At 43.1% G+C, this 14,225-nt stretch overlaps 2 protein-coding genes and 1 long non-coding RNA gene across 3 annotated transcripts; 1 reads left to right on the plus strand and 2 right to left on the minus strand.

The window, feature by feature from the left end:
* Positions 1–2,543: 2,543 nt before the first annotated feature.
* LOC147327391 (uncharacterized) lies at positions 2,544–5,757 on the plus strand. The gene is made up of 3 exons (XM_086295002.1): positions 2,544–2,872; positions 3,849–4,445; positions 4,797–5,757. The coding sequence occupies exons 1-3, from the start codon at positions 2,855–2,857 to the stop codon at positions 5,472–5,474; spliced, it is 1,293 nt and encodes a 430-aa protein (XP_086151128.1). The 5' UTR covers positions 2,544–2,854; the 3' UTR covers positions 5,475–5,757.
* A 710-nt stretch (positions 5,758–6,467) lies between these two features.
* Positions 6,468–8,927, minus strand: LOC147327392 (uncharacterized). The gene is made up of 3 exons (XR_015130020.1): positions 8,631–8,927; positions 8,148–8,217; positions 6,468–7,948 (listed from the first exon to the last, which is right to left on the minus strand). It is a non-coding gene; the product is annotated as an uncharacterized LOC147327392 (long non-coding RNA).
* A 1,161-nt stretch (positions 8,928–10,088) lies between these two features.
* Positions 10,089–11,278, minus strand: LOC147327393 (kinesin-like protein KIF1B). Its single transcript, XM_086295005.1, has 5 exons — positions 11,087–11,278; positions 10,855–10,988; positions 10,693–10,754; positions 10,453–10,598; positions 10,089–10,274 (listed from the first exon to the last, which is right to left on the minus strand). Exons 1-5 carry the CDS (start codon positions 11,108–11,110, stop codon positions 10,089–10,091), a joined length of 552 nt encoding a protein of 183 aa, XP_086151131.1. The 5' UTR covers positions 11,111–11,278.
* Positions 11,279–14,225: the final 2,947 nt, after the last annotated feature.

Here is a 14,225-nt window from a genome sequence, read left to right on the forward strand (position 1 = left end):
CCTCTCCTACATTAACTGTGGGCTCACCTTGTAGAACAGAGTTGAGTGTGGAAGAAATGGCAAAAATATGGAGCTGAAAAGCTGAGAGAGAAAAAGAAATGATAAATAAATCAATGTGTCAAATTAACTGACATGTTAGCTGGTGGAGTGCCCACTGCATTATATATATATCATCTCTTTTTTATAATAAATAATCAAAAACTTTATTTAAACTAAGATTTTAAAAAATATGTGCAGTGATTGATGTGCTCTCAGACATGTGCTTCAATCCACACACAAATACAAAACAATCTGACCACACGTACAACTGTTTCACAAACTCTATAAAGCATTCACACTCCAATGGATGCATCAGAAAGCAGCTTGGGATTACAATCTTGTCCAAGGATATTTCGCCTGCAGACTGGAGCAGCCAGGGATCAAACCAGAAAACTTTCTGATCAAAAGCTGACTTGTGCTAAATGCTGAACGGCAGCCAACCCATTTTAGCCATTTAATGAATGTGCCATTTAATCTTGGCTGCAGCCAAGATTAAATGGCACATTCATTAATTACAGAGTTACGGATTGTTACATGGAACTCAAAAGAAATAATGAACCCATCTCGTGTCCTGTGTCTTCTATAGCTGTCTGTACTTTTACTTCCAAAGTTCATCAGCAAACAGTTTGCAGGCCTCTAATTATCAGGCTGTACTCAAGCGCTTGAATTCAACCTAAAAGCTGTGCTGTCATACAGAACCAAGTACCCTCCGCGGAAACTATAGCTAATGTCACAACTGGATCTGATGAGACAGCTATGATTTCTGGACTCGAAGTAAATAATCCTGAATAAATTTATACAACATCAGTTTGTTTGTTTTGCTTTCATAACAAATAGTTTGAGCCATATACAAATACAGAAGTGACAAAAGGAAACATATTTACAATCCAAAGTCAGACTAACAGTTTTCAGTAGCACAGTCTTTTATTTACAGTCTGCTTCTCCTGGTGGTAAACCTCTATCACATGTTTGGATTAAAAATTAGGCCTATATAGCTGCTGGTTCCAGCTTAAGCAATATGTTAAAAATACTAAATTCTTCATTGATTTGAGCTGTGGGGTTTGCTATACACTGGCAGAAAATTGTAGAGTAAATGGTGAAAACAAACAAACCAAATAACAAGATCCTTGAATTCCATCTTTTTTATTAACAGAAACTCCAACAAATTTGTGCCCAATTGATGATGTTTGGGACATGAAAAGTCCAGTCCAGCAGGTGGCGGTAATGCGCCTTAAAGCTTTAACCGCCAAAAAATACAAGAGCAGAAGAAGAAGAAGCCGAGTTCCCGCTTTATGGCGTTTTTCTCTCCGATTATTGTCAAGACTGATTTAAAGGTAAGCACCGAGCTAATATTAATCCGAGTCTAGTTAATCTTGAGTTTAGCTCCTGAATGAGGCTTTCTGTTGCTCTCCTCGGTGTCTCTTCTCAAGTTTTTGTGAACCAGTTGGAAAAAAAAATCTGACTAAATTGACTCAAGCTGCTTTAAACTAATTTACAGAAAGATATCAGCAAAAGGTTGTGAAACACAGAGAAGAAAATAATTTTATTAGAAGAAAGCTTTTAAATGAGCTCATTGTAATCAGAGTTTCTGTTGTTTTATTAGCCTGTTATTAAGGCTACTTAGCATCTCTGTGGCACCTGCACAGCTTATGAATGCAGCTTGCTAACTAAGCTAGCTAGCGCCACCCTTCTTCCATATAAGGTCACTTCCGGCTCCAAAAGACCCAACATGTTGGCGGTAAAAGTGCTATAATGAAATACATTTATGAGAAATGTAAAAATAAATGTGTTCCAGGCTAAAACACAGCTGCCTTTATCAGCGCAAAGTTGTGATGAGGCTTACTCAGATGATGGCTCAGATTTCTACACCCACTCGGATATACAGATGAAATCAAGACAAGTACATCAATACAAAAATTCACAGGATTGTTCAAAAAATAATAAATTGCATGAATATAGGAAATCTTCCTCTCAGTGACTGAGTTGTCTCATTGTGTCCTCATTTTTTATAAATCAAGGCCTGAGTAACCCAACCTTAAGTGTTCATTAAGGTTTTTGTCACATAGATAGAAAATAAACTCAGAGATTAAGCGGCTGTTATAAACAGAGTGATTAGTTTATGTAAAAAATGTAGTTTGTTGTTGTTCTGGTTTACGTGCTGAAAATGGTTTTATTTGTGTATGTTCAATGTGTTAGACTTGTACATAGTTAAATATATGATCAAATAATGTTGAATCCTGGATATGGATTTGTAAGCAATGAAATTTGAAATAAGGGGGTAGGAACAAGAAAACTTCATCCTACTCCTTTTCGAGCACACACATTCTGTAGACATAGATATTTACATGAAAACTTGATGATTTTTAAGTTTTGTTATTTTTATTTTTTTCTGTTGTTATTTCAATTATATTTGCATGTTTGAAATAAATTTTATCTATCTATCTATCTATCTATCTATCTATCTATCTATCTATCATTTCTCACGGCACACGTATATTGTCGGGTTTTTTCTTGGCCAGGGCATATTTTAAAGAGGAATTGCTCTCCTGGTACTGGTGTGCCATACTGCTGAATTTGGTATCGGTGCTCAAACCTTTTGTGTTTGTTTCAAACAAGTTGTCCACCCAGGGAAGCTAAAATGTGTTCTGTGTGTTCTCAGATGAACATATGAGACACTTTGACTCTTCAGTGCAGTGTGGAGCTTAACAAAGTTCTGTTTTGTGTCCCAGCTGATCAGGAGGAGGAGAAGAGTCTGACGGAGCAGCAGAGGAAATTTCAGCTACTTGGACTCAGCTCAGCCACTGCAGAGAAAACAATGAGCTCAACACAGAAGGTGACAGATACTAGTGTTAAGAAATACTCCATTAAAAGCTGAAGTACTGATATGTATATTTTATGCTAAACTAAATGAACCTTGTGCAATATTAATGTAATGTAGAAATAATGTATACAATGTATACAATGCCTACATCTTAGACGGTGACGTTGCCTCTAAACATCAAAATGAGCAGGAAGATGTTAAAGTGGGATTCAGCAGGATTCAACCCTAAAATCAGCTGTAGTGGCTCAGTGTGGGGAAAAGGGTCACAGCTCACAATCATTTCTATTGAGAGCTCCAGTAGATTTTTTTAATGTGCAGGCTGTGATCAGCTGACCTGCTGCTCTCTGTGAATTCATCCAGATGTCAGCAGATGTTTCATGAGTTGTCCTGGCTGATTTCCTTTCTCTACACTGACAGTACACTGTCTTTATATTAGACACTATACTGTTGGTATGTGGGTGGAGCTCAGTGAATGAATGTCAGCATCATGAGCTTAAGTTTAAGTTAATCTCTGCTACACTTGATGTAATCTAACTCTGACATGAGCACCACAGTCACTGTGCACCAGTCACACACTGTTCTTTACTTAAATCCATCACATTACAGTAAACTTGCCTGCTTATCCTGCACTAACCTGCAGAGGATTTTGCTGCAGTCTTTACATCACATTGTGAGACAAACTGCACACAAACAGTTTGTGTGTTTACTGATGTTTGTTGGGCTGATAGAATCGCTGCATTTGAAATTACCTGCCACATAAAAAATATTACTCCATTTATTCTCGCTCGTCTTCTGTATTGCTAACTAGATGTTGAAATACCGCGACCGCAACTTATCAGCACCTGCAGTCGTTCAGGTTCTGGTGGTGTTTGGTGCCACACTCCACCTTCAGGTTTAAAACTAGTGTTAATGGAGGGAGTTTGAAGCTTCAGTTTGTTTAATGACTGCATTTCACTCACTGCCTCTGTTTGTATCTCTGTCACTGCAGGACCAACGTGGACCGAGAAGTCAGCGCTCTCAGGAGGCCGACAAACCTCACAGAAGAAAGAGAGAGAAAAAAAACACCTGTGACGAGTGTGGGAAGGATTTTACCTGGAAGTTTAAACTAAAACAACATCAGCTCATCCACACTGGAGAGAGACCGTTCAGCTGTGACTTGTGTGGAAAGTCGTTTTCCTGGAAGAATTCCCTGAAAACACACCAAGTCGTCCACAGTGGAGTTAAAGCTTACAGCTGTGATCAGTGTGGCAGAGCTTTTACTCGAAGTAGCCACTTGCAGAGACATCTAGTTACCCACTCTGGAGTTAAGGCATACAGCTGTGACATCTGTGGAAAAACTTTCAGCCAGCTATGGTACCGAAATATACACCTACGCATTCACTCCGGAGAAGATGTGTACTGGTGTGATCAGTGTGGTAAATACTTTACAACAGACACACAGTTACAACACCACATGTTTACCCACACTGAGGAGAGACCTTATCAATGTGACCTGTGTGAGAAGACTTTTAAAACTCCACAGTACCTGAGACAACACCAACAGATCCACACCAGAAAGAGACTCTACAAGTGCAGTTACTGTGAGGTTTGTATTTTTATTTTATTCTTGTAAGTTCAGTCTGACTGTTTGGAACAAGTCTGCTCATTAAATTGTGTTAGCATGTTAGCACTTCTACTGCACCGAAGAGTAGCTCTGAGCCATTATTCAGGTTTTCATTTCATTTAAGTGTAAGTCAGATGTTACTGTAATATTAAATAAGTATTGCTGTAGTATTATGGTGGTAGTATTGTAGTTATTGTAGCCCAGTAAACTGAGTGTGTTAATCGAAACAGTAAAATGTAATTGGACGTCTGCAGAGATGCTCTTTATTTCAGGCGACTTTCAGGATAAAAGTGTTGAAGGACTGACTTACACGGTCTTTGTGTCTTTGTTTAGAAGCAGAGCGACACAGATGGATCCACTTCTCAACCCTGTCATCGCTGTGGTGGTGGGAAAGACTTTCGTTGTGACATCTGTGGAAAAACTTTCAGTCTGCAAGCCGGCCTAAAAATACATCAACGTAAACACACTGGAGACAAACTGAAATACTGCAAAGAATGTGGGAGAAGCTTCCCCACATCAGCTGAGTTAAAACGACATGAACTCTTTCACAGTGGGGTCAAAAAGCACCTCTGTGATCAGTGTGGGTCATCCTTCACCACTGCAGGTCACCTTAAAACACACAAACGAGTCCACACAGGAGCGAAACCATACAAGTGCAGACACTGTGACAAAAGCTTCTCACAGTCAGGTCATTGTAGCAACCATGAACGTACACACATGGAAGGAAACTACAGCTGTGAGCAGTGTGACAAGAGCTTCAGTAATCTCAGTTCATACTCTGCACACAAACGATCCCACGTTACTAATAAACTGTTTCACTGTTACCACTGTGCCAAAACATTCACTTCATCATCTGCTCTGTGCAAACATCAGCGCGATCACGCAGGGCTGAAACCGTTCCCATCACAGGATCAGAGTAAATCTGAAGAGAGAGAAACATCCTCTGGTTTCAGAGTCCAACTTAAAACCCTGGAGATCAGGCTCCACAGAGTTCAGGTCGGCTCTCCTTAAGTTTAAGTTAAAGTTCAAATGAGGCTGTGAATCAAACTTCCTGTAGTTCCATTTTAATCTTTATAAATTGTTCTTCTGTTTGTGTTCAGTCGTTACCTTTTTTTTTTCAGTGGTTGGATTAAAAATCAGTTTTCTGTTGTTTAAGTTTTTATTGAATGTATTTTGTTAAATAAAGTTAAAATATTGTTAAATAAAGAATTGTTTGAACGACAAAGATTTTGAGCCATGATGTCATTTCCTGTATTTCAGAGTAAAGACTGAAGTGACAAATGGAAACATGTTTACAGTCATGGAATAAACACTGATGGGTAGGAAGTACTATTGCTGACCTGACAGACTCGACCTTGTTTACAAAGAAAGAAAGGAACTGATGACATGTGTCAGCAGAGGCTTTCAGGGTTGTTTAGAGTAGAGCTGATAGTCTTAAAGAGAACATGGCGATTATGACAATTTAACACAATGATCTGAGAAAAATATCTGTTTCTCTCATTTTTACTGTATTCTGATCAAATTTCCAACATTCTTTTAACATTTCAAAAGAATTTGTCTTTCTTCCACTTTCACACTTGGCCCTAAAAACACCAACATCTGTGCATCACCCTTGTGTCAGTCTAATGAACCTAACATGTGAGTGATACATAACACACATTCACACTGGCTGCATATATCAGTCCGGGGGGGCAGAGCAGAACTCTGTATGAATCAGACGCGCTCACATATTCAGGCTTTCCAGAGGCGTTTACCATCAGAAGAAGCAGAACAATGAATCATCAGCACCCTGCAGAAGAACACAGCAAGCAACAACTCTAACAATAAAGACGTGCTGGAGCCAAAAGATGCAGATAGCGAGTTTTAAACGATAACGCACAGGATCAAAGGGGGAGAGGGTAAAAACCCACTGCCTCCTGAGATAAAGATCAGCAAGTCAAGCTGGCAGCAGACAACACAAAACGCTCTCTGGAGGAGGCGGTGACTGTGGAGCAGGCCGACGGAGAGGCGGATCGGCAGACAGGAAGCTCCCGGGGTCCCACAACAAGATGTTGCGCGTCAGACTGGAGCAGGATATCCCCATGTTGGTGACACTGCCCATCGAGGTACAGCCCAACTTGGCAAACCAACCCTTCCCTTTCTTGGACACCACACTGGCTGATCTGGGCATCCAAGACTGAGTCTCACTCCGTGTGGGGACGTTTTTTTGTTTTTGTTTGTTTTTTAAGAAGCAATCATGTGTATATATTCAGCTCAGAGCTGAAGGAGAGGGTGGTTTGGGTTGACAACAAGAAGACCCATCCTAGAGGTACGGCGGTGGGATCCAACTGCAGGGATGTGGTCAGATGGCAGTCTGTGGAAATCAGGTGACAGTGAGAGCAACTTGATTTTCCTATTTTGTCCTTCAGATACGAGTGAAAGCCCAGATGCCAGGAGACAAGCAGCTCCAGGAGGTCCTGTACAGCACCGAGGTCCACACTGACCGCTCCTTCTGCTGCACTGGAATGGATATCCTGCCCTGGAAACAGATGTGTGCAGGTCTAGAAGCAGTTTAAATCCCATACTTTTTTGATCTGTGAGGCTCTTAATGTCACGTCTGCAGCCATGAAAGTCAGCTCAGGGTTTCTTGATTCTGATTTTTCTTTGCTGTGTCACATTTAGCTCATATCTGCATTGCCATGCCCTGAAAACAAGCTGCCGAGCTTTAGTCAGGCTCAGGGACAACGGGAGATCTGAGGAGCAACACAATGAGAACAACTAAAACTGAACAAACTTAACATCTGATTACCTTTTTTATTTGTAAGAAAAAGTTTAACATGAACGCGCCAACTGTCCACAGCAAAGCTTATTATGACAAGACTGCTTTTATTCAGTGATGTCAAAGTGTCATCACTTCATACCTCTGAACTGACATTAGATGTATTGCATACCTTGTTAGAATTACACTGTTGAAGCATTTGTAAAAAGCTTCTGTCCTTGTTAATTTATGTTTTAGGATAAGTTTTTGGGCTGTGTAAGGTCACAGGTTGCATTTCTGAGCAGAGTAGTAAAGGTAAAGTAAGTGTTTTCAAAACTAGCCACTCAGCATGTGTACAAACAGTGAGAAATCTCTGAAGAAAACCGTTTGAAGGAGCAAGAGCACACGCGTTTCTCCACAGGTTAAAGCCCGCTGACTCCCAAAGAGCAATGGGAATGAAAAACTCTCCTTAGCAGATTAAATCCATTACTTCACACTCTTGAGAACAAAGCAAGAAGTGTGTCCAAACCGCGTAAAGAACAGCAGCAGCGATTTATAGTGAAGCAGGAAATCAAAATACAGAACACAGGATGGTGAACCCGAACTCCTAACATAAGAAAAAGTAAACACGGCATGCACGTTAACAAGGGTCTCTGCTGTGCAGGAAGTGAGGTCACAGCTGCTTGGACCTCAGCACTGTGGTTCTGGGCAAACTTTCTCATGAGTGCTACTGAAATGTTCTGGCTTTCTGTGGAGGAGAAACAAACTGAGAGTTAGAGGTCAACACTGGAGACAGATCACTACAAAAGAACCAAATACTGATGAGAGTGCTGTGCACAATGCTAAGAGACATTAGATATGAAGCTCTGAGTCATGAGGGTTCATTCAAAGGAATTTTAACATGCAATCTGATGAGTTATTCTGCATGTGGCCATAGAAATCTTCACCTTTATCTACATCCTTGTTGCCCACGACATGACTGGAAGCAGCAACTATGGGTTTCATTAAATTCACGACCTGAAAGAGATAAAAAAAATAAAATAAAAACATTTAAGAAAAAAGTGTAATTAAAAATATTTTTAAAATTTAGGGACAAAATGCACAATGTGAAGTAATTCAAGATTTACATCAGAGCATGTCAAAGTTTCTGCATGTGTTGGATTGTAAGAATAACTGATTTAACATTTAATAAAAGAAATGATTGGTTGGAAGTTTTTCCTTTCAAAGCATCTTTCTAAACATGTGAACAGCTGCTCTTTAATAATCAATATGAATCAAAGACTTCTGTCAACACAAAATAAATGTAAGGAAACACACTTTCCTGTGCAACATCCAGTTTCTATAACTGACGACAAGCTTGGACCACAGTGATCTAAACTCATCCTCTACATTGGAAATGTAAACAAATGTAAATGTGGTTTTTACTGTACCAGAGCAGGGCTGTGTGTGTAGAGCACAGCCAGGCAGCTGAACACTGTATGGTTCTCTTTTTGGTCCTCTTCGAGCGGGAGACGAGCCACCAAAGCTGGCAACACCGGTCAGTGAACACATTCAGTTTTCAGGCCCCTCTTCTGTGGAACCAGCTTCCAGTTTGGATTCAGGAGACAAGATTTCAAGATTAGGCTTAAAACTTTCCTTTTTGCTAAAGCATATATTTAGGGCTGGACCAGGTGACCTTGAATCCTCCCTTAGTTATGCTGCAATAGACGTAGGCTGCCGGGGATTCCCATGATGCATTGAGTTTTTCCTTTCCAGTCTCCTTTCTCACTCAGTATGAGTTAATAGACCTCTCTGCATTGAATCATATCTGTTATTAACCTCTGTCTCTCTTCCACAGCATGTCTTTATCCCATCTTCCTTCTCTCACCCCAACCGGTCGCAGCAGATGGCCCCGCCCCTCCCTGAGCCTGGTTCTGCTGGAGGTTTCTTCCTGTTAAAAGGGAGTTTTTCCTTCCCACTGTCGCCAAAGTGCTTGCTCATAGGGGGTCATATGATTGTTGGGTTTTTCTCTGTATCTATGAAGCGCCTTGAGGCGACTTTTGTTGTGATTTGGCGCTATATAAATAAAATTGAATTGAATTGAATTATCTGAGGAAGAAGCAGAGTTGGTTTGTTTCCAGCTGAAATCATCCAGGCTCAGGAATTTGAATCGATCCACATCATTTCTGCTTGAACTAGAGAACATGAGTGTCGACTTACATTTGGTCTGTGAGACACATGTCATAGTGACAGTATTTGGGTTAATATGGCATTACTCACCCTGGTCGCATTTCTTCAATATCAGGCACCAAGTTCAGGAACTCGTTCTTTTGCAGCCCGCGCAAGGTAGGAGGTCTCCAGAGTGGGAACCATCGGGAAGTTTTCACAGTCTGAGCAGGAGGGACTGGAGGCACGTGAGCTGTTCTCAGGGGTCCTTTAACACAAATCACACCAAGTTAGAATCAAATAGATAACCTGTCAATAACCGTTTGCAGATCGAGGTCAATGTTCCTAAAAATATGTTTACTTCTGGCCCATGGAGCCACAGCGCGAGTCCGACAGAGAGGGGCAGGTAGAGGAAGGGGTGAGGGTGGCACTGCTGAAGCTCGTCACGGATGGATCACGTCCGATCGGTGAGATGAGAGAAAGCTGAAGTGAAACAACAGCAGGATGAGGTAGACGTCAATATAGGAACTCCCTGATGTGACACAGAAAGGCTATTTTTTTATTTCTTTGTATTATTTCTCACCTTGCAGTCACTGATGCTGTTCACCAGCTGCTTGTATTCAGTATTGAAGGTGTGTGTCAGAAGGCGCAGGCACTACAACACAACAGGAACAAGACCGATCAGCTCCGAGCAGAGAAGGAAGAAGGCAGCAACAAGAACGCCCACTAAGCCCACGTTTTTCTCACCTTGGTGGCCAGCTCCTTCTCACGCTTTCAAAGGTGGTGCTGGAGATGTGCGAGGAGGCGGAGGTGGACGTGGACAGAGTGCCGGAGCTCACGCTGGGGGACAGAGACTCACTCAGGGACTTGGTGGTGGGAGCTGTTCCCACGGGAGCCGCCTCTCCCAGAAGGTGACGGGTCTTTTCCACCTGGACGAAAGATGGGGGCGAATGTGAGGTGGGGAGAAGAGGGGAGGTTAGTCATGTAAAGTCTGTACTCTAAGAAAAAACTTTTTAGAATAGCACTTTGGTCTTTGAGCTGAAAAGTCATTTTTCCCTCTACGATATTAAACAGATTTATTTCTTTATGAATCTTTTAAGGCCCCACCTCCTGCAGCTGCTCCATCTTCTCCAGCTCCCACTGGTGCTCTAGGATGAGGCTATCTCCTCTGGGCCTCCAGCCGGCCAGGTTCTCCTCTCCACGCACATAAGCCACTGATGTGTCCAGGACCTTCCTCCTCCTCCTCTGCATCCCTGCTCAGGACATGAGCCCTCATTAGGATGAAGCTCTCCACAGAATTATGATAAAACAGCTGCCGTTCTTTAAACATGTTTCATGGCCGCTCACCTGGGCTTCCAGTGTCAGACATCTTACACAAGCTCAGCTCGTAGATCCCAGTCACTCGGTTGCTATAATGAAGCAGAAGTTTTGAACAAGGAAACTTTGTAACAGGGCAGATATCTTTGATTGTGAAACAGAGATGGCCACAGTGCAGCAGCCCAGATTTACCAGTCAGGAGTTTTGGAGTATCCAGTCCCAAAGAGGTTCTTGAGAGAACGGGGTGGGGAAATCTTGGCGTCTCGGGAGTAAAAGACCGTGCAGATGTCTTTGGTGATAATGGCAGGCTGGATGCAATGGTCCAGCTGCAGAGAGGAGATAAAGGGTGTGTGTTAGACACGATGACATCAAGAGACTTAAAAACACGTACAAACAGGTACAACACGGCGGAGCAGCGGCTGACCTCCAGATACGCAGATAAGGTCATGTAGATCTTCTCTCCGTAGGGAGTGACGCGGTTGAGCAGGAGGGAACCTTTTAAGGGTGTTTTTATTTGTGCTCCCTGGCCTGGAAATAAACGGTTTCCGATCAGACCTGCTTCATCTTTGTGCCCTTGGTATCTGACTCGCTTGCTCCCCCATGCATTTTAAAAGAATCCTTCTCTTCAGCATGAAGTTTTGGCTCAGCTTTAGTGTCTGCGTTACATGTACACAAAGACTGAAACGTTCAATGATAAAAACACACAGTGGAATAAAATTGTGAGAAGTCATCAGTTGATGCAGTTTAAGGACACTTGTTGTTCTGTGCAGTCTCACCTGGAGCTCACGCTTCTAGTTCATGCCATCATGACCAAAGATTCTTCAATTAATAGTTTAAAGATGTCCATGAATGCACTGCTAACTGCTCTTCACCCTGATAAAAATCAACATGCATTTAGAATAAGAAACACTTTTACAAAACCAAAAGCTTCACTGTACTTAGTGATTTATACGTCTACAAAACAGGTTCAGTTTGTAACTGAGAGAGCGGCTCAGTGGCGCTGAATTATATTTCCAATAGAAACACAATTTCATATGTTGTAGTAACAACACACTGCCACAAGATGGCAGCCTAGGCCTACTTTACCATGCTGTTCCAGTAAAAAAGAAAAAGTGACAGAGCCTTGAAAGAGTGACAGAGACACTTTTTATGAACTCATCTGTAATGTGTCACCTTTTCTGTAGGATGAAGAAGTGCTTCCCTTCTTTTAAAGTAAATACAGGCTTACAAAGATCCTCTAAACATGTTTCTGAAATAATCCTAAACACAATCATTAAATCAAAAATGCAAGAAACTATTTATTTAATCACTCTTCTTAACTTAATTCCTTAACTTAGTAAAAAAAAAAATAAAATAGACAAGAACTTTTCTGCTGTCTCACCTCTGTCAGTTTTCATGCTGTTGCAAGAACAGGTGGAGGTGCAGGTGGAACTTTGACTTCAGTGTGGTTTGTATGTGCAGGCAGGAGTCTGACATCTCAGGACAGCAGAGGATTGTCGAGCACGGTGACTCCTGCTGCGACGCCCCCGTCTGACTGTCCTGAGCTCTTGGTCCTCAGCAGACGGCCCACACACTCATTCATCACCATGTCTTTACCCTGCCTGTAAGAAAGCAAAGAAAAGGCTAACATTAGAAACAGCCACCAACCAATCCCTTTTACTCCACCACCCAAAAACCAGTGAGAAACACTAGCTAGTATTAACTTGGAATCAAAGTGCACTAATCCCCAGGCTCCCAGCATAACATACAGTCCAACACAAACTCCACAAACTGTCTTGCTTCAGCTGACTTTCCTTCACCTTCTCTCCAGACAATCTGTTGTGCTCTTTTCAGCACAAAGCCACACTCCTGCTCACTGATCCTCACCTCTTTTTAACCTAGTCTCAGCAACTTTGTCCCATAGCTTGCACATCCTTTCCACCTCCATCTTTCTTCCCAGCCAACTGATACATACCTTTTCTCCTTCCTTAAAAGCCAGCCTAAGAAATACGAGTTCATAAACGCCACAGAGAAATAAATCAGAGGAATAAAATGCAAATGATATTGCTTACACTGAACAGCAACACCCAGGTGAGGATTATCTAATGCCAAATTTTCCAAACAATGAACAAACCGTGCCCTTTTTCTCACCATGTCTAGAGTGTAGAGGTCAGCCAATGTCGCTCGGATCTGCTGCACAGCTTGAGGCTGGTCTGGGAAGAATCTGTCCAGGACTCCAGGTCTGGGGAGCACTTGCTGAACCTTCTTGGTACCAGCCAGGTGAGCGCTGATATCTGGACACAAAGCCATAGAAAAAAAAAAGAAAAAAAATGCATCTATTAATCACCTGGATCACCTGTTGAGAAAGAAAAAAGAAAACAAGCAGAAGAGAACAAGAGTAATAGAATAAACAGCATCACAATGATATATGGGAATATGACAGTAAATACTAAATATTAAACATTATTGTGCAGCACATAAGATCAACAGAACACAGTGTGCTTTGAGGTAGGAGCCAAAAAGGGTGAAGTTTGTGTGTGTGATCACCTGTGAGCATGGACGCGCTTGTTTTTTAAAAAGGTTCCTTCATGTAATAATCTGCTAGAGGGTGTGGGGGGGCCACAGCCCCGTCCTCCAGGGTATGAAGCAGGTATGGAGGAGATCAAAACTCCAGACATCCAGAGGCCCCCAGAACACAACAGACCAAGGAAGACCAACAGAGGGGCAGCCGCGCCACTGTCCCAGAAAGAGCTGAGGAGAGTCCCAGATGAGGGCTCACTCAGCAGCCGCGGAGCAGAAGCCAGGGGGAGTTGCAGTGACGCGCCCGTGAGCTCCGCCGGCAGCCAACCGTGCCTGAGTGACCGAGCCCCAGGCCGAGAGGCCGGGGGCACCCCCACCTCCGAAGTGGCCCGAGCGAGCCCCAGGCTCCAGGCCCCGATAAGCGGCCGCCAAGGAGTGAGCCGGTGTGTACCTGGACGCCCATCCCCGGACACAAAGAACCACCAACGCACCGATGTCTGAGGGAGTCCGCCACTGGCAGGGGAAGTGGTGGTAGGGGGAGATAGGCCTCCAAACCTTGGAGGGCCTGAGGTGTCCCCAGAGAGGTGGCGTCTGATACCCAACCTGACATATAGACACAGACATACAGGCACACACAGATACAAACATCCATTCCCACCCTCATGCTCCCATATGTACTTACTCCACACTCAACCAACGTGGAGACAGACATAAAGAGACGCTGTACACACGATCACACTCCCCAAGCGTACTCTACGAACCGGGTCTAGGTACCGTTGCCCCTGGAGGGGGGAACTGCACCCAGACCCAGGTAGTGTTACCCTTTTCCCTGCGGTGGGGAGAGGCAGACCACCCCAACTCCGCAGCAGCAGGGAGGCCCCACACTCCAGACCGCAGTCGGACAGCCAACTCCTCCTCCTAGCCCCCCTGCTCCAGCAGGCCGCAGAGAATGGGGGTGAGAGAAGACTCCAAACCTCCCTCCACCCGCTCATTGTAGTGTTGATGCATGTGTGTTCTAAGGTGCATTTAAAACCCAGGAGGGCATGGAGCTACCTGCCAGAGAG

Source organism: Aulonocara sp. 'chitande type north' Nkhata Bay, linkage group LG6 (assembly GCF_057382095.1).
Source record: "Aulonocara sp. 'chitande type north' Nkhata Bay isolate Kocher_YH1m ecotype deep benthic linkage group LG6, A_spYH_male_GT1.1, whole genome shotgun sequence".
Classification (NCBI taxonomy): Eukaryota; Metazoa; Chordata; class Actinopteri; order Cichliformes; family Cichlidae; genus Aulonocara; species Aulonocara sp. 'chitande type north' Nkhata Bay.

Excerpts from the sequence above, each read along its gene's own strand:
- LOC147327391 (XM_086295002.1), top strand. Across the intron at positions 4,446-4,796 it reads ACAAGTGCAGTTACTGTGAG|AAGCAGAGCGACACAGATGG; the intron begins GTTTGTATTTTT and ends GTCTTTGTTTAG.
- LOC147327393 (XM_086295005.1), bottom strand. The coding sequence starts at position 11,110 with ATGACCTTATCTGCGTATCTGGAG. Across the intron at positions 10,599-10,692 it reads GTCTGACACTGGAAGCCCAG|GGATGCAGAGGAGGAGGAGG; the intron begins GTGAGCGGCCAT and ends TGTCCTGAGCAG. Across the intron at positions 10,275-10,452 it reads AGATGGAGCAGCTGCAGGAG|GTGGAAAAGACCCGTCACCT; the intron begins GTGGGGCCTTAA and ends TCTTTCGTCCAG.